At 40.3% G+C, this 20,639-nt stretch overlaps 1 protein-coding gene across 2 annotated transcripts in view; it reads left to right on the top strand.

Moving 5' to 3' along the window:
* The window catches only part of SrpRbeta (signal recognition particle receptor beta), a 292,551-nt gene that overhangs the window by 90,759 nt on the left and 181,153 nt on the right, over window positions 1-20,639 (top strand). The window contains exons 1-2 of one of the 2 annotated variants that reach the window (XM_067139627.2): window positions 2,910-3,153; window positions 5,379-5,545. In XM_067139627.2, coding sequence (XP_066995728.1) covers window positions 3,024-3,153; window positions 5,379-5,545 — 297 coding nt within the window. In that variant the 5' untranslated portion in view covers window positions 2,910-3,023. Of the gene's footprint in view, window positions 1-2,909; window positions 3,154-5,378; window positions 5,546-20,639 lie in introns of those variants that run through there. The other variant, XM_067139629.2, reaches the window with a different exon arrangement.

The raw sequence follows: 20,639 nt of genomic DNA, 5'->3' as shown, positions 1-20,639 counted from the left end.
ATTCTGTATTTGCTGGGAACTCGTGGAAAGAAATCCCACTACCTTTCTGCAGTTTACTTTTGCAGAATGGAACACAGCAATAAACCATTGTTTATCACGTGCAATAAACATCCTGTGAATAGAATATTTACAGTAAATAACTCTCTCGGCGCCAAATACAGAACCTTGTATATTCATGAATATTCATAAAAAATTATCTTAATTTTATGTTTAAATAGAAACTATGTACTCACCACAAGCTGAATACACAAATCAACGCCTTATATAATTAATTTTAAGGCCTATATCACCTAGAAACTCACTAACTTAACTTTTTGTTCACTATTTCCGTATAAGTCTATGTTGAACAGTAGAGGAGTAACACGAAGTCTAGCGGCGAGTCTGGAACTAGAACGTATTGCGCGCTGCATAAGCTGCCAGGCGGAGGCCTTATTACTATACTCCGCACGGCTCTACTTCTAAATTGACGTTTTAACAGATTTTGGCTCCATCTGGTGATTATGCACTGAAGCATAGGCATCCAACCAATCCCAATCTGCCATTCATATCGATTTATATCGGCAGAGCACGATCTCGAAACCCAGTTGCCAACTCTAATATTTACATTCGCCACGTGGTTAACCTATATCACGCAAAGCCCATCAAATGATCAAGACAAGGCAACCTATCTCGCTCAGCGTGTATGGTATTTGGTATGCTTCGCGATCTTTTGCATTTTCCTTCAGTAATTAGTGTGTTTTTCATATTGCTGGAGGGTTCTAGTGACTGAGATCAGTGGAGTGTTCCCTTTGTAGGCCATAACCTCCTTTCTGTGCCAGCCATTAGCGGTGAGTGATGTTTTATTTCCTCATTCTCATTTATTCTTATTAATATATTCTCTTATTAGTGTCAGATGTTGTTAGTAAGTGTAGTTTTTGTGAATTTGTTTTCAATCCATATTCATTAGTTTTTCTGAGTACGGTATTACATGTTACAAGGGCTGTTTACCGCGGTCATATTGCATCAGCTGTTCTCGCGGGCGTAGCGCGCTGGCAACAGAGGAAAGGCGATGCTCATTTGTTTTGCGAAACTTCAATTTAGAAGTAAGGCCGTGCGGAGTATAATCACGTAGGCAACGCTGTAACCTAATCACTTTGCTATAACGTATGCTGATGTCACGTTCTCCACCTGTAAACCGAGTGTTTCTACAAGTGTTGAACAACTCTATCCCTCATAAGTAAAACTCAGTCTGTTTCTCTTGAAGTTTTGTGATAGCAAATACAGTAAGGACAATACGCGACACTGAACGAGATATCGAGGGACAGCTACTGGACTCTCTCTAGCGAGTAGACCTGAAAACTACTGATTCTGTCATAAGAGCACGTGTATTTTTGTGTGAAGTTTTTGGTGTTATTTATGCGTTTTCAGTGAGTTGACATAATTAAATAGTAGCGTGTGTCATTCCTTGATATCTCCTCTCAACATGAGGGGAAAGGTATGTGCTGTGTTTGGCTGCAGTAACTATGAAGTAGAGAAGAATGCGCGGTCGTTCTTCAGGTTCCCTCGTGACAAGAAAATGTAAGTAATATTGTGTTTGCATATATATTCTTCCAGTGACAGAGATCTTTATAGTACTTCATAATCTTCTGACCTGCTCGACCCATATTTTAACAGGCTTAAAATGTAATACGCATATTTTATTGTATAGTGCAGCAGTTGACCTTCAATACCGATGTGTTATTGTAGGTGTGATCTGTGGGTTTTGAAATGTCGCAGAAGTGATTTGGATAAGGTGTACAAGAAAGAAGGGACGTTACGCTTATATAAGAATTTTAAGATCTATTCAGATCATTTCCAGGCCAGCGACTTTAAAAATCCTCGACTATACAGCCAAGGTTATGTTACATTTTTACTCGAATTGTACGTAAATATTCCTCAAAGCATCACTATCGACAACATTTTCATACTTTTCTTTCTTTTATCCCTCTTCTCAGATTAAAGCTAGGATTTTATAGATTTTCATGTTAAGAGGAAAATTGTCCAGCTATTAAATGTTAATTCATTGCATCATATGAGTAAGGAATGTGCCGATATTTTTTATTGACAGGTATCTTAATGTGATGATACAATGTTTTTAAATGAGAGAAAAAACAAATCCAACCGTAAGAGTTCAGGCAGGAATGCTAAAGCTAAAAAGGTAATGCGTAAATGAAAGATCAAGCCATTTCACAGCAGTCCATTTCACAAGTTGTTTATATGCCTAATTTCAGTCTTTGAATGAAATGAAATGAAATGTCGTATGGCTTTTAGTGCCGGGATATCCCAGGACGGGTTCGGCCCGCCAGGTGCAGGTCTTTCTATTTGACACCCGTAGCGACCTGCGCGTCGTGATGAGGGTGAAATGATGATGAAGACAACACATACGCCCAGCCCCGTGCCATTGGAAGTAACCAATTAAGGTAAAAATCCCCGACCCGGCCGGGAATCGAACCTGGGACCCTCTGAACCGAAGGCCAGTAAGCTGACCGTTCAGCCAACGAGTCGGACACTCTTTGAATAATAACCTTTAAAATAATTCTTCATTCATTTATCCAGAATTGCTTTAGCAACTTCGAAGTTAATATCTCAATAACACTTTCTTTCTAGACGTAATTTATTTATCCATTTCCGTATATACATTTCCATTGATATTTGAATTTAGAGCGATTTTTTTCAGGTCAAGTCACTAGGAGCGCCACCGTCGAATTGTCTCCCATTTTAGCAAGGCTAAATCCGTAAGTGTCGCGTATTGTCTCTACTGTATTTGGTGATAGTAGAGTTGTGATTGGGTAATGGCTTTTCGGCAGCGCCCAAGAAAATCCTAAGGAGCAGCAGAAGAAGAAGTATTTTTGTGGTCTTTCTAAACCACTGCCTGCTCGATCTGCATCCGATGAGCTGCATCCGATGAGCCATCGGCAGGCAGTGTTCTAAACATATGTCGAATGTGTGGAATGTGCGGTGTTCGAAAGGATTGAATTGTGTTTTTGTGTAATACAGTGTGAAAAATGACTGGCCGAGGTTTTAATCACGATCCTGTTGTTAAATCGGAGATTGTTTCATTCTTTAATACTATTCGAATGTCGGAAGACGCGTATATTTATGCTACAGCGATTTTAGTTATTCTGATAACTCTAGGCAAGTATCACTTCCGCTTAGTTGAAACGTATGGACATTTGTGTAACTTTTTTGATGAATGGATTTGTGTCCGACGTTTGGAAATAATTATATACAGTTATGTACTGCGTGTTTCTCGGTATCATTCTTTCAAAGTTTCCTGTAAATTGATAGTGTATCAGTGGCATATGCTGGGATCAAGGCGTGGGCTACCACTAGATTTAGGTGACCCTTTTCGGTGGTTTCTCGTTTTTAGCTGCAGCCAGTAGCCAACGGAGAAGCCTGCTGTGTTGTCAAGGCTGCTTCACAAGCTACTGGCCTGGCTTCTGCTACTGTCATTACTCAACACCTGATCAGTGGAGATGGTAGCGTAAGGTTTAGCAAATCAAAGTCCTGCTTTGTGGCCAAATGGATAGAATGCTTACCTTTGGTCCGATGGCCCGGTTGAATTCTCAGAATCAACCCCCTCATACTCTTAATTCCCCAGGGTTGGGGACTGGATGTTTGACATCTTTGCCATGCATTCTATCCTCATTAGGTCATCACCAACCCTGTACAGATGCCATTCACCATTATTATTAATATTATTATTAAATAGAAAATGAATTTTACAGCATTACCAGCTGTCGTACCCCTTGTTCACTGGTTTATTAGTTTCCTCGAGAGACCAGTGGTGATGTACGACCCGTGATTATGGGTTCGACTCCAACCATCAAAAGAGAACATTAACCCTGAAAGATTGCATTTCATTTTAGCAGATCTACCCATAAGTAGAAAACTATATTACTCCTGTAACTGCAGCCCTGCAGTGTCTTACTACAAGGATGTAGAAATAAACTGGAGTGAAATACCAGCACTCTGTTATCTATATAATTACGTTAGAAGTATGAAGTGATGAAGTACATACGATGAGAAATGCATGGTTGTTTGTTAGCAGTGGTGTTCTGATGGAAAATTGTTCCAGTCTGTCAAACACGTCTGTAATTTTAACCGAATTTGAAGAAATAAAGTACAAGATTAAAGCATTATTAAACTACTCACTGGTACATTTCATTCATTCACATTTTCAGATTATAAGGATTTTAAAAAAATCACATTTTATTTGCACCTCATCCTAGCACATTAATTACTAACAACTACTGAACCAATGATTTCCTTTTTCACACAATAACCTAAGTTTACAAGTCACTTGATTAGACAGATCACGATAAGGTATTCTACTGTGTGCTTAGCCTAATAACATTATTTAAGCTCTGATTGCCTTACTTTTCAGTTTTATGTTTTACATTGTGTTTAACTTTTTTTTTTTTTTTTTTGCTACAGGTTTAATGTCGCACTACATTGTTTAAACCAACTGCTAAACTTTATATTAATAATTTGTGTCTGTGTGTCTGTTAGGTCATCAACCCAAATGTTGGCTGGATCCTCAAATAGCATCACCAAAGGCTATGCAATTACAGGGAAACAGCAAAAACCGATGGCAGAACCCAAATGAGGCATACTAAGCAAGATGAGTGGGGTAGTTTGCCATTGCTTTCCCCACTGGGCTAGAATGTGCCACTGCAGCACAACTGACCATATGAGCAACACCTTTCATGACACTCGGACACTATTTGTGCTCCGAATATCATTATTCAGCACCACCCATACCCCAGCAACTTCCATATTGTCACAGCCATGGATGAGACTGGGACTTCAGTGGAAGCTACACTTTGCTCTGGCCTGTGCCAAGATATGGATACAAAAGTACTGCATCCATCAAGAAATGGCAACAGGCGGTATTAATAATTTAACACTTTTAAACATGGCATCTCTGTGAGCTTGCATCCAGGAGATAGTGGGTTCGAATCCCACTGTCGGCAGCCCTGAAGATGGTTTTCTGTGGTTTCCCATTTTCACATCAGGCAAATGCTGTAGGCCTACCTTAATTAAGGCCACGGCCGCTTCCTTCTAACTCCTAGCCCTTTCCTATCCCATCGTCGCCATAAGATCTATCTGTGTCGGTGCGACGTAAAGCCACTAGCAGAAAAATAAAACATGGCATCTGACAGTCAAATGATTAAGATGAGAAATGAAGCTTTAACTTTGTAGCCAAGGATTTAGTCTTGTGTAGATGTAAACAGAATATTCTATTCTACGTTGTTATAAGCAGTGCACATTGGAGGCATGTTGTTCTGACAAGTTTTTTCGTTTTTTCATTTGATTCTTTTGGCAGTATTATAATGTGTCTGTACTTTCCATTTCAGTTATTGTTGCTGTTTGGAGCAGGAGGAAAACTAGTAGGAGAGTAGTCCTCCTCCTGGGACTGAGTGATTCTGGAAAAACTTTGATATTTTCCCGCCTGTTGCATGATAAGTTTGTGAACACCTACACATCGATCAAGGAAAATGTAGGAGATTATATTGTAAAAAATGTAAGTAGACCGAATATATGTAGCAGTTTTTTGGATGGTTTCTTGTGTTAATTTTGCCTTGAAGATGAAATTGTGGACTCCCAATAGATAGGTTAGAAATCCAACATGGCACACGTTGATGCCGTCAAATTCAGTAAATAGGGCTGTGAACGTTGGTACATTAACTTACACATTAGAAATGTTGCACAGCAGTGCATTCTTTGTTTGAGAGTGGACAAAAGTTGAATTACACTTGGATGGCAAGAGTGTGGGGGTGCAAGCCCCACGAGGCAGCGACAAGACCGTTCATTAAACAACTAGCAAAATAGTTCTAGTGACATAAGCACCCAGGTTAGTCACAAAGCGGCCACAGACCTCTAGTATCCCCTGGACAACAGCATATGTCTGTTTAGACCATTGTTGAGTGTGCAAATCGCCGAGTTCCTTTAAAGATATTAAGGAATGGTAAAGAGACATTATATTATGACGTTTAGTGTGGTAGCATGGCCGGGTGTCTAGAGAAAGAAAGATATTAGGAAGGAGATGCAGGTTAGAAAGGAGGGTATAAGTCCAGGATCCGCCAGCACGGGGTCCGCGGCCGCTGTTTGTGCGTCTATATGACGTGTTTGGCGAGTTGATGTTTGCAAACATGGTGGATAATTCGAAGGGACGTGTAGCGGCCGCTAAATGTATGAATTAATGTTCTGTTATATTTAGCTCTTTGAGACTGCGTAACCCAATTTACAGGCACTAGATTGGGTTACAACTTGACTAGTTGGTTCGTGAAATAGGTATTAACAGTACGATATCATGGGGCTTACTTGATGTCTCGAAAACTTTCCGAGTATTAAGTACGTCCGGCGAGTACAAAAAGCATTGGTCTGGTTTGGTTAGGTCCGGCTAATGGCAAAACCATTGGTCTGGGGACAAGCAAAGGGGGTTAGAATCGCGAACTGGCCAACAGGCCTCTAGCATCACTTACGAAAGCAATTGTGTTTCACCAAAAACCACTGATAGTGACAGGTTAGGTTGTGATCCACCGAAAACCACTGATAGTGACAGGTTAGGTTGTAATCCACCGAAAACCACTGGTAGTGACAAGTTAGGTTAGGTTTGATTAGGTGATACAGTATTGCTAATTGAGCGGGGTGATCCACCGAAAACCACTGATAGTGAAGGCTAGGTTGTGATCCGCCTAAAACCACTGATAGTGATAGGTTAGGTTGTGATCCACCGAAAACCACTGATAGTGACACGTTAGGTTAGGTTTGGTTAGGTGCGACAGCATTGCTAATTGAACGGGGTGATCCACCGAAAACCACTGGTAGTGACAGGTTAGGTTCGGTTAGGTGCGACAGCATTGCTAATTCAGCGACTGTTGTTGGAAGTACACTTTTGGTGATCACATCACGAGTGGGAAGACAACACTATACATACGAGTATACTGCAATCACTGAGAAAGGATGTGAATATATGGGTACTCACCATAAATTGACAGAGGAGTGGACAGAAGATGGACTTCTTTGTTTACGTAGATGCACTCCCTCTTAAAATAATAATTACTAGTATGGATACAGCACCGAACAGGAGTTTTAATTGTTTTGGCTAGTTGTACATCGTCTTAAAACAATAATCACGACTATTACAGGGCTGGACACAAGACTCGATTGTTTCTGTCTAGTAATACTTCCTCTTAAAACAATAATCACGACTGTGACAGAGCTGGACACACAACTCGGTTGCTTTAGTCTAGTTGTAGGCCTACTTCCTCTTAAGACAGTAATCACGACTATAACATAGCTGGAGAGACGACACACGACTGGTTTGTTTTCGTCTGTTAGTTGTACTCCCTCTTCAAACAATAATCACACTGCCGGTAATGAGACTCGTGATTTGAGTTTGAGGTATTTTTGTTACTTGTAGAAGTTCCGTTGGTAACAGCTGAGAGAGAGAAGACAGTCATCTTTTGGGGTAAATATTAATTACTGTGCGATGCCATCTCTTTTACTGGTAATGTACTATATGTATCTATATATACATCGTTTACACGTGAAACTATCAAGTAACACGTTAGCTGAGTGGATAAGCTGGCGTACTACGGAGTTGAAGATCGCTGGTTCAAGACGGCCTATCGCCAGGAATTTGTAACAGGTAAGTAAAATTAGTATAGTATGCGAATATGTAAGTGGAGTAAGTACGTATAAATTAGGTTAAATGGACGCCAGTGAAGTACATGCGGGAGTTGAAAGAAGGTGAAGAGATAGAATGTAAAGGCGAAATTTCTTCAGTATGTTTTAATTTCTCCCCACCCGAAACCCCTCCTACCCAGGAGGTCCCGTAAGTACGTGGTCATAGCTGTGCCGGAGAATTCTGGCCTTGTTCCGAAAAAAGTAGGGAGAAATGCTTGTGGAAGTAAGGTGTGTAATTTAAAAGCTTTTCAGTCTGTTGAACACACAAGTTAAATATAAATATTACACTATAACATACCTATAAAAACAGATTATTGAGCAAAAAATAAAGAATTTAACAAAGAATGACGTATTTCGTTTTTGAAAGATCATCATTAGATTCTATCAAATCACACTCAAATATTTAGAATATTTGTTTATTTCTGTTTAATACTTAGGAACTTGCAATCTGAAACTTATCTTAATGATGTCCTCCTTTGTCTCTACTCAAGCATTTACTGCAAGGTAGTGGTATAGAAGTATTGCAAACTTTAGGCCAGGTAGACTAGAGAGCAAGGAGACTAGCTGCTCCACTAAGCGGTATATTCTGAGGCATCAACTGGAAAATGGTGTGGAATGACATCAGTAGACAAATAAATTGGGGCAGATATTCGTTTATAGGATGAGGAATTAGGGATTGGTACAATTCACCAAGGGAGATGTTCATTAAATTTCCAAATTCATTGATATAATTTTTAAAAAAGAACTAGGGAAACAATTCATAGGAGATCTGTCACTAGGGTTTCAGTCCGAAGTGTAGATCACCGAGCTCGATAGCTGCAGTCGTTTAAGTGCGGCCAGTATCCAGTATTCGGGAGATAGTAGGTTCGAACCCCACTGTCGGCAGCCCTGAAGATGGTTTTCCGTGGTTTCCCATTTTCACACCAGGCAAATGCTGGGACTGTACCTTAATTAAGGCAACGGCCGCTTCCTTCCCACTCCTAGCCCCTCCCTGTCCCATCGTCGCCATAAGACCTATCTGTGTCGGTGCGACGTGAAGCAAAAAAAAGAAGCGTAGATCAGGGCTGTTTAATAATAATAATGTTATTTGCTTTACGTCCCACTAACTACTATTTTAAGGTCTTCGGAGACGCCGAGGTGCCGGAATTTAGTCCTGCGGGAGTTCTTTTACGTGCCAGTAAATCTACCGACACGAGGCTGACGTATTTGAGCACCTTCAAATACCACCGGACTGAGCCAGGATCGAACCTACCAAGTTGGGGTCAGAAGGCCAGCGCCTCAACCGTCTGAGCCACTCAGCACGGCCAGGGCTGTTTGGGTGGTCTGGTTTGGTTAGATCATTGGCCTGTGTAGGGTAGGTTCGCTGACTGGCAGGATCTTTGATTTGCATTTTCAAAGTGGGCGCTTCTTTGACAGTGTGTCAGCCCCACAGCCAGACATTATACGAGCTCTATCGCAAGTGATTGCAAACTTGCCTTTCATACCCGGTCAGTAGCAACACAGAAAATGGCAGCATTTGGCACATTTATACAGTCTCATTTTAATTCTTCTGTGTAAGCAAGATTACTTCTAGAGGTAGGTGGGTGGGTCTCTGGCAAGCATAAATGGAAGGGTCTATATTCTCTGCTACTTCAGTTATCGCCTGACATCATTATTTACCACAGTGAAGGATGGGTAGTTTTTCATAAGATAGATCAACAAGTTGCTCTTTCAAAACTAGACAAAATGGGAAAATTTTACTAATAATGTTATTGATTTTACGTCCCACCAACTACTTGTACGGTTTTCAGAGATGTTGAGGTGCCGGAATTTTATCCCAGCAGAGATCTTTAATGGGCCAGTTATTTTCTACTGACACAAGGCTGATGTATTTGAGCACCTTCAAATACCACTGTGGTGAAGGGTAGTACAGATAACACTTTGAAGGAATGATGGTTAGTTGCTTGGTGATAGAGGATGTTTAGTAACATTTTCTATAATCCTAATAACAAGTTTATGTGAAAGAGTGTTCCCAAAATTGAACATTGCAAAGAGTAAGCTGTGGGTTACACAAAAAGAGAGATGGAGTCATTAATTTTATTGAGTATAAAGAGAAACTATACAAGTTCAGTTGATCTCAGCGATGTGATTGACATATTCAAGAATATGGCAGATTTTGAGTGATGCTCCCATTGTAACAGCTGTGATGAGAAAAGTTAGGCAACTTTTCTAATGCTGATTGAGCTTGAGCACACACTAATGAAAAGTCTTGGCTATACCGGAACAAGGCCAGGATGCGCTGGCACATGTATGACCTGCCTGGGTAGTAGAGATCTCGGGTCGGGAGAAACTAAAATTAGTGAATAGTTTTACCAGTACTCTTATATCTTCACTCTCCTTCTCCTGCCACCATCACTCCACTCGTATCCTCTTATCCTAACTCATATTTATTTACATCATAAATTTGCATTTTACACAAATTTAACTTGTCTGTTGTAAATTCCTGGTGACGGGTCGATTTGAGCCACCGATCTCGAAGTCTCTAGTCTTTGCTACTTCACTAATATTTCTCTTGTCAAGTAAAGATTTAAAAGTCGTAGGCTATATGGGTACAAATTAGTAGTAATGTTATTGGCTTTATGTCCCACTAACTACTTTTACGGTTTTTGGAGATGCCGGGGTGCTGGAATTTGGTCCCACAGGAGTTCTTTAACATGCCAATAAATCTACAGACACGAGGCTGATGTATTTAATCACCTTCAGATACCACCGGACTGAGCCAGAATCAAACCTGCCAAGTTGGGTTCAGAAGGCCAGCGCCTCAACCGTCTGAGCCACTCATACCGGCTGGATACAAAATACATTACCATTAAGACAGATGGCATTGCGAATAATTTGTATTTACCGCAAAAGATGTCCCTGAAGTCAAAGAAATATTAATGTTTATTTATTCCACTGTCGTACGTGACTGAATTGCTATCAACGTAACGTTGAGAAATGATTACATGAAACCTAGATCACGAGTTTCATTACCATGACACATTCCTCGTATAGAAGGAAGGAAATCTTGTAGCTTATCCACCTTCATTTCAGCCACATATATATTCAACAAAAATTACAGTATGAGGACAATTTCAATGTTTTTAAATAGAAAGGGCCGATTGCAGAAACTGTGTTTAGACGATGTTTACAGTTAAACAATGCCTAAGTATGGCTGCCACATTGCAGAGACATATATCACTTAGACACTCTCTAAAACTGATGTTCAACCGGCCATGTTTAAACACTGCCGAGAACACTGTTTAACCTCAGATGAGAGGAGCAAATCACAAGCAGAGGTTATGTACCATGAAACATGTAATTTGTATTATCATGTTGAGACGATTCTGGGAAAAAAGGTTGGTCCGACGGCCTCTCTGTGTGTCGCCCGCTGCGAAATCGCAGCAGTTCGTTTGAAATGTACGGGGAGGTAGAGCTTAAAATAATATTTCGCTTTTCAAGAGGCTTGTTTCTTGAGACTGACAAAGGGACAGTCCGGTAACTGCCAACTGGAATACAATTCTTGGTAACAGATATATTTTATTATACTGTACATAGGATAATTTCAATGGAATTATAGGTCACTTCGACTACATACATGTCTGAATTACTTGTCTCAATTGTCAGAGGGCTGTCACATACATCAGCTGGGAGGGATTCGCTTATATTTACTGCAAAGTAAGCACACATAATAGTGGAAACTCAAAAGTAGGTTGTATGTGTTTTTTATATAGGCCTATAATCGTCCCGCTAATTCAGATAAGTTTTTGGCAACTATGAGATAGGAAAAAGCAAGTGTTGATGATTATTGTTTAAAGAGGAGGACTGGGAAAGAAGAGCGGTGGCCATAATGACAGCCCTAGTCTTTGCCTGGTGTAAAAGTAGGAAAACTACAGAAAACAATCTTCAGTGCTGCCGTTGATGCGTTTCGAACCTATGATCTCCAGAATGCAAGCTACATCTATATGGCCTGTACAACACGTTCGGTTACACATTACTATTGTTTCCTTTTTCTTCATCGAAGCTATTTACGAGTACATTACACTCACCATAACAACGCTATAATCAAAGCTTCACTTCCCTGTACAGTGGCATGTCGCTTTAGTGTTGAAATATTATGATATGTAATTTTCACCAAAAGCGATATTCTTATCTGTGGGCAAGTAATGCTCATGCTTTAGCCATATATGAGTGATGTGTAGGAAGACAAGCAGCTGACAGGAGTTCGGCCTGTGCACCGATGAATTTCATTGGTTGCGACAAGCAAAGAGTAGCATGAAAGATACTTCTATCTCCATTTTCAAACCAATATTGAAAGTTTCTGCCTGCTGTCATTTCTTGGTGGATGCAGTACTTTTGCATCCATCTCTTGGCACAGGCCAGAGCAAAGTGTAGCTTCCACTGAAGTCCCAGTCTCACCCATGGCTGTGACAATATGGAAGCTGCTTGGGTGTGGGTCGTGCTGAGTAATGGCATCCAGAGCACAACCAGTGCGTCTGAGTGTTATGAAAGGTGTTGCTCATAGGGTCAGTCGTGCTACAATAGCACTGCCTGGCCCAGCGAGGAAAGCAATGGCAAACTACCTCACTCCTCGTCTTGCCTAGTATGCCTCATTTAAGTACTGCCATTGGTTTTTGTGGTTTTCCTATGACTGCATAGCCTTTGGTGGTGCTATTTGAGGATCCAACCAGCCTCTGGGCTGATGACCTAACAGACAGACATTGAAAGTTTAAATGATGTCTAGTTAAACACCAGCTGAACATTGTTTATGCAATGGAAGATCATGCTTGATTTAGTCATTGTTTAGGGAGACGTTGTCTAAGGCTTAAAACTAGTCATCATTTCTGCAATCGGCCGAAATAGTCCAGAACATACATTGGTGATGTTGATCATCCTGCCTGTTATCGTTCATAAATCGTAGTTCACTGCAAATATAGTTGACTGGATTTTATTTCCATTCCGTAAAGAACAATTGGTACCATAATGTCCTATTTTACTATTTTCTGTAAATTATGTATGTATGTATGTTGTTGGTTTGCCAGTTCCTGATGTTTCTACCTGATGAAACCTTGATAGACCAAAAATTGATTCTATTTTTATGTTTATTGCATTGAGTCATTGTCACAAACAGCGGTTTCAATGACAACAGTCGGTCAATTAGAAATTCTGTTGCAGCGATCCTAACCTAACCCAGTGATCGTGGATCACAACCTGACCTGTCACCATCAGTACTTTTCAGTGGATCACAACCTAACCTGTCACTGTCACTGTCAGTGGTTTTCGGTGGATCACAATAGCCTTGTCATTATCCAATACTGTCCCAGGGGATGCTAGAGGCCTACTGGCTGCTTTGTGGCTCTAACCTCAGAGCTTATGCCTCCAGACCACTTTTGCTTACCACCAACCCAATGGTCTTGTCACTAGCCAGATCTAACCAATTCAGACCAGTGGTTTGGTCACTAGCCCGACATTTCTCATATTCTGTCTTGGCCTTTTACGTAGCGTTAGCCGCGATGTAAACCTCTTACAGGATAGTACATCATTGTAAGAGACAATCTTCAGTCCTCCCAACCTATCATCCAGACAAGGGGTGTTCTACAGGGTGCCCCGATTATCCGCTCTTATTCAACCTGATTACTGCAGACATGAAAATACTGAAGGGATTTAAAGGGCAAATCTCTCTACATACTTGGCTCTTCCAATTTAGAAGACTTACAGAAATGCTGGGATCTATTGGTATCCTGGGCAAAAAGAAACAATTTCCAGTTAAACATGGACAAAACGGTTCACATGATATTCAGAAGGGGTGGCAGAGTCGCTGCCACAGACATGTCCTCTGAACTATTGTCCCCAAAAATTGCTAATAATTTCAACTATCTTTGCAGACCTCCGGAAACTGCTTCACGAAAGATATAATAAAGAGGACGGCAGCAGCAGTAATAGCAATGAGCAATATCAAACTGCTACGAAGTCTATCAAAAAGTATAGAGTGCTTCAGTGAAACTCGTGTGAAAAAGTGCCAGTGACAGTGTAAAACCCACAGTGACAGTGTTTGTGTTTTATTTCTTCTTAAAATCAGTAATTTTACTTTATGACTTTTCTGAAAAATATAAGTAAGTGGTGTTACAGTACTTTTTGTTTCGTTTGAACTCTAAACATCTGTTGTTGTTTTTTTCTTTTTGTGTGTAGTAAATATTTTTCTTCATAAAATGGCAAGGCTACAGGTCTGGATGATATGAGAGTGGAACAAATAAAACATTTTGGTTCCAGAGCAAGGAAGTGGGTTGTTGATTTTCTAAACAATTGCCTGCAGAGTAAACAGATACCTAAGGTATGGAGGAAGTCTAGAGTGATAGCTATTTTGAAGCCAGGTAAGGATCCATTAGATCCTAAGAGCTACAGGCAAATATCATTACTTTGTCACCTATATAAGATATTTGAGAGGATCCTACTTGAGCGCCACACATCTAAAGTAGATCACCTTCTTATTCCAGAACAGGCGGGCTTTAGATCTGGAAGGAATTGTACTTCACAGGTGCTCAATTTAACTCAGCACATAGAGGATGGGTTTGAAAGACGTAAAATCACAGGTGTGGTATTTGTGGACCTTACGGCAGCATACGACACAGTGCACCATAGAACTTTGATCACCAAGCTCTATAACTTCACCAGAGACTATGGTTTCACGAAGATTGTTGAAACTCTCCTGCAGAATCGCCGGTTCTTTGTTGAGTTTCAAGGAAAGTGCAGTAGGTGGAGGGACCAACGGAACGGACTTCCTCAGGGCAGTGTCCTCTCGCCAATCCTCTTTATCATCTACACAAATGACCAGCCAAGGCCTTCCTATACAAGAAGCTTCATTTATGCCGATGACCTGGCTTTAGCTGTCCAGTGCGACGACTTTCAAACCACTGAAATGCACTTAAGGAACTTTCAGTGTACTATCAGAAGAACCGGCTACTACAAAACCCGACTAAGACCCAGGTGTGTGCATTTCATCTTCGAAATCGAGAAGCTACTAGACAGCTGTGCGTGACGTGGGAGGGTAAGCGACTGGAGCATTGTTTTACACCTAGGTACCTGGGTGTCACTTTAGACCGGACCTTAACATACAAGAAACACTGTGTTAATTCTGGACAGAAAGTCTTAGCCCGAAATAACATCCTCCGTAAACTTGGCTCAAGCAAATGGGGAGCCCATCCAACTTTGTTAAGAACCTCAGCTCTTGCTCTGAGTTTTTCTGCAGATACAGTGTAAAATAAAGCCATCAAAATTCACTGCCGCAGGGAACGTGTTAACCAGGGAGTTTCCACTGACAAACATTCGTGGCGGAGAATACATTTTGACTGAAAATGAGACAAGTGGCATGGCGGCAAATCATACTGTACTGTGTTGTAATGCAGACAGAAGCGAGAGACTTTCTCGCCTCATCATAATAAAGTTCAATAAGCCACGATGTTTTAAGGGTATTGGGTACTTTCCGTGCAAGTAAAAGGCATCTAAAATGGTACAGTACAGTAATCTAATGAATAAAGCACTTGCACCAGGGAGCCAGTATAGATTATTCCTCGTCTTTGAATTTATTTATTTTTTTTTAATTTCATTGTGTGAGGTTATGTTTGCCGGTGAGTTATCCAAGTGCATTATTTGAATACTGTAAATGCACGTTGATGGATGGATATATTTTGGACTTTTTTTCTGGATATATTTTGGATTTTTTTTCTGTATCACTATTGACCTACGGTATCCTAGTCTTTTCATAGGACCCCCTGCGGGTGGGGGACGCACAAGTAGAATACTCCCGCGGTATCCCCTGCCTGTCGTAAGAGGTGACTAACAAGGGCTCAAGGGGCTCTCAACTTGGGAGTGTGGATTGGCGACCACGGGGCCCTTAGCTGAGTCTTGGCATTGCTTCCACTTACTTGTGCCAGGCTCCTCACTTTCGTCTATCCTGTCCGACCTCCCTTGGTCAACTCTTGTTCTTTTCCGACCCCGACGGTATTAGAGCATTTGAGGCCTAGGGAGTCTTTCATTTTCACGCCCTTCGTGGCCCTTGCCTTTCTTCGTCTGTTACTTCATTTTTCGAAGTGACGGATTCCTTCTTTCTTCTTTATTCTCTCTCTCTCTACCCCCTGTGGGTGGGGGACGCAGACGAAAAATACACCCACGGTATCCCCTGCCTGTCGTGAGAGGCGACTAAAAGGGGCGACCAAGGGATTGTATGAGAACCATGACCCTACTTTTGATTAGTACCATCATGCGGGGAACACCATGGGTTGCCTTTACTTGCGAGTAGTGCCACTATGTTAGGTACTCAATAGGTTTGTGCTTAGTAGTAGCAGAGAGAGAGTCACTGTGGGTTTCCAGTACCCTTGAGTCGTACCCATGTGAGCAACACCACGGATCTGGGCGTAGCCTGTGAATTGTACCAGTTTATGAGTGACACCGTGGGTCTGCGTTGCCTGTGATTAGTACCCACTATGTGAGGAACACCACGGGAATACCGGCCCCCGTGATTAGTACACCTAGGTGAGGAACCCCATCGGTTTGCATTGGCTATGAGTGGCGCCATTGTGTGAGAACACCATGGGTCTGCGTTACCTGTATGGCGTACAATACATGTGAGTAGTACCATCATGTGTGGAACTCCCTGAGTCTTCGCTACTTTTGATTAGTACCCCAACATGACAAATACCATGGTTCTACTTTACTTGCGACATGTACCATTCTGAGGGGCCTTAGACCTGGATTATGGACCCCTTTAGACATCAAGCATCCTTGATTCAGGATTATGCTTTGTAAGTGGTCCCTTGGTCGGTAATACTATTATTTATGATCTTTTTTTAGTTGGATCCACTGTTTTTTTGTTTGTTTTGTTTTTTGGGTTCATGTCCATCCATTCATTCTTCATGATTTTTTTTATTTTGGGCAGTGGACGATTTTGAACTTTTTGTTGCCATTTCATTTCGTACCTCATCATTATCTTTTCATAGGATAGATATTTTTTTTTTCCTCGTGGTATTTGAGAGGTTTAAACTGTGAATCAAGGTTAATTGCATGCCGTTACAGGTCTCAGAATACTTTGTGATGCTGCAAGGGTTGGCATTTGTGAATTACGATGTGACGGTTAATTCGAAGTCCGATTTTTGCATTCCAATGACTTCGAATTAACAAGGTTTTACTGTATTTTTACTAGGGGCTGGATTCTTGTGTAATTACATATTTCATTCCTTTACTTGTAGACCACTAAAAATGTCTACCAATTGTGGTTCTGATATGGTTTATACTTGGGTTTCATTTTACATATTCGTACGTATTTTAAGTAATATTACATATTTACATATTATGTGAAGAATGTAACATTTCTGTACATATAAACAATATTAACTTATTCAGTGATACTTATTTATTTCATTTTCAGGGTATGAGGGGAACAGGAAATTACCTACAGTAATAAATTGTGTAAAATACTCTGCAATTTACAGTGCAGCTCACCTGGCGGCCATAATCGTTGAGGCATCAAGTCTATGTGGTCTGATACCGTGGTTAGCTACTTCGAGTCCCGTTGGTCGAAAAAGTTTCACTATCAGAATGTTGGCCAACAGGGAAGGAGAGGTGGTGGTATACAATTTCTAATCACTAGATTGCGTGCCAAAGCCTGGATTCAATCCCAAATCTCTCCGCAGTGTTTATATCGATAGAGGGCATATGACGCTGTTGGTGGTGATTAGTCTGTGGGATGGGGATGTTAAGTCTTTAGCAGATCCCTTGGTGCTATTCAACAGGAATAAGCTATGTGCCCGCACCAGGTTTCACCTTTTCCAGACAGCTACGTGTTCGCTCTGCTGTGCTCATAAAAGCACTATGACCAAATGTATGATTTAACACCTTTAACATCGCTATAGGTAACCGGAACTGTAAAGGAAAAACGGACATGCGATGGGCTGTATGTGACAACATTTTTATCCTGGCGTGATATTAAGCCACACAAGACCGAACGGGCTAATGCAACTTTGCAATCCCCCCTTCTTAACACTAATCGATTCTTCAAAGAATGTATAAAATAAAAGAGAACAGCCACGAAGGCCATATGAAAGACTCATTAGGCTTCTCAAACCTAATACCGTCGGGATCAGAAAAAAGAAAGAAAAAACAAGGTTGACTGAGGGAAGTCGGATATCCATTTTTCCTTCACCTGTGTTCGCTGCAAGAAAAGCATATGTGAAGAAATTCCACTACATGATGCAAACGATGTTCATTTGTGGACAGTCACGGCCAGCTCAATCCCACCATTTAAGTATTATCCAACAGGCAAAGTTATTTTGTATTTTATTTGTTTTGCAGTGTTGCAATGTCTACTTATCTGAACTCAGATTACATTTGAACTACACATGCTTAAACAGAGTTCAGTTTTGTACAACGCGACAAATTCGTAATCTCTGTTCATTTTCAGAACTAGGTTCTAAATTGATCTCTGGTCAGATGTCTTTATGCAGCCAGCCCTAATGAGGTTACATTTCTTTGACTTCATAACAATTTACTACTAAATATTTACAGTAAAGTGAGATAAATGCTTGCTGTACTATTCTAACATTATCTTGGAAAAAATCAAGTAACTACTTATTAAATTAGCAACAGTAAATTAAGAAATTAATACAATTACTAATCCTACTCTGCCGCATGCATGCTTCCAACTAGTGATATCCAGGTTTCCCAATTTATTTCACATCTTAACAAAATTGGTGGCATTGATTATGAATATAAACTTTACATTTGCAGTAATGTGCATCCTGGTAATTAATATTAGAGAAATAAAATTATATCGTGTGGCAGGAATTATTTCATAAGTGACTTGAATGTTGCTTTTTGTGTTCATGTATTTTTTTCATTTTTTTTACATTTTCTGTTTTTCATTACAGATTTAATTAATTTTAAATTAATTTTATATGTGTAGATTTCTGTCATATTGCTCACAATAAGAACAGTATGTAGTCTTGCCTTGGATTTTCAGAACACACTGTACATTCATTCTTTGGTTACCTGTAACTGAAGCAAAAATTCTTCTAAACTCAACTCATTGTGATGGATAGCATTAATATAGTTTCATGCAAACAATTCAAGTCCTGTCTATAACACTCGAGTGGAGTTTGTTGGCAGTGTGGTTTTCTCATAAAAAATAAAATGTCATGTGTATATAGTTTTGACGAATACAACATTGAGGTTATGTGTCGGTAACTCAGATAATTGAGTGGAGTGGTTTATCTTCGGTTGCTTTTGTTCTTTGAACTTTTGTATTGCTTAATGTGTGTGAAAGTCAGTTGTAGTCAACAGCTCGTAATAAATGGATGTGTGTGAAGAAGCTGGTGTTTTAATGGTATAATTTGATTACCTAAACCGGTATAACGAGCAGAAATGAAGATATATCAACAGAGTTTCATGAAATATTCTTGAACTTTCTCTTGACTAGGACTGATTATTTCAAGAGTTAATTAAATTTGTTTGTGCAAGTGGAAGCATTCTTAATCACAAGAAATGAATTGCAAGTATGAGATGCCATTATGTACGTATTATGTGTATAAAACTTCAGGGGCCGGCTGAGTGGCTCAGACGGTTAAGGCGCTGGCCTTCTAACCCCAACTTGGCAGGTTCAATCCTGGCTCAGTCCGGTGGTATTTGAAGGTGCTCAAATACGACAGCCCCGTGTCGGTAGATTTACTGGCACGTAAAAGAACTCCTGCGGGACTAAATTCCGACACCTCGGCGTCTCCGAAGACCTTAAAGAGTAGTTAGTGGGACGTAAAGCAAATAACATTAATAATTAAACTTCAGGGAAAAAAAGTTCTCTAGAGGACCTAAACCTTGTATGTCAATAATCTTTGTTACAGGGATTTATCGTGCAACACAGAGGTAAGGAAGTGCGTCAGATGAATGGCTAGACGGGACCTCTTGGAGTAACAATTTACCTTAACAAAGTTGGAAATTTTCTTTTTTTCCTCTCTTAAAATCCAGATAGAGTAATTTAATGATTTAACAAGAAGCAGTTGAAACAATACATTACAATACATTTGACTTAGAAGTCCTTAATCAGGTACAAGTTTAATTGAAAGAAATTCCCAGTCATTAACCTACATATGAAAGAGCATAACTGCTCCTAAAGTCTTCTGGAGTCTGAGCTCCAAATACATAGAGGCTAGCCAATAAAGCGATATGTCGCTTGTTACATTCTCTGTTACACTAGAAACCAATTGGGTGACCCCACTTCATCTTGTTCATACACAGGTTCCCCATAGTGCGCTTATCAATTACAACACTTCACAAACGGGTGAAGTACTCTTCCCCAAGGGAACCTAAATGTAGACACTGTTATCCGCAAAACCCTAATGAATATACAGGGGCATATTTCCCATCCCACTGAGCCTTAAGTATGAAAGAAAAAAGTTTACAGCAAATGTAGACCATTAACAAATGGGAAGGAAGCGGAACACCAGCACTCCTTTAAAGAACATTCAGGAAAATACAAGAACCTAAGTAGGCTTAAGGCCCAATGACATAGAGGCTAATTCTTGCTAAAAAAAAAAAAGGGGAACGTTTAAAGGCCAATACAAATTTTCAAAATTTAGAGGTTAAAAATATCTTTAGTCACTCAGCTCAAAAGTAGAAGGGGAGAGGTCTGAGGGTAACCACTCATCTTCCCTTACATTAAATATTTTCACAGTGAGAAATAAAAATTGATCATGAAGACTGCGCAGAAGATCCTACATTTCAGCAAAAAATGAAAAGATTACATATTATATTTTAAGGAAAACCATTGAAATCTTCCACTCGGGACACACTCCGGTACAATCACATATTTAGGTAAATTCTGCCATTACAACTCTGGATATCCTTCAAGCCGGCCACCTCCTGGC

This window comes from Anabrus simplex, chromosome 2 (assembly GCF_040414725.1).
Source record: "Anabrus simplex isolate iqAnaSimp1 chromosome 2, ASM4041472v1, whole genome shotgun sequence".
Taxonomy (NCBI): domain Eukaryota; kingdom Metazoa; phylum Arthropoda; class Insecta; order Orthoptera; family Tettigoniidae; genus Anabrus; species Anabrus simplex.
Note: the sequence above shows the minus strand (reverse complement) of the source record. Positions and strands in the feature narration are given on the sequence as shown.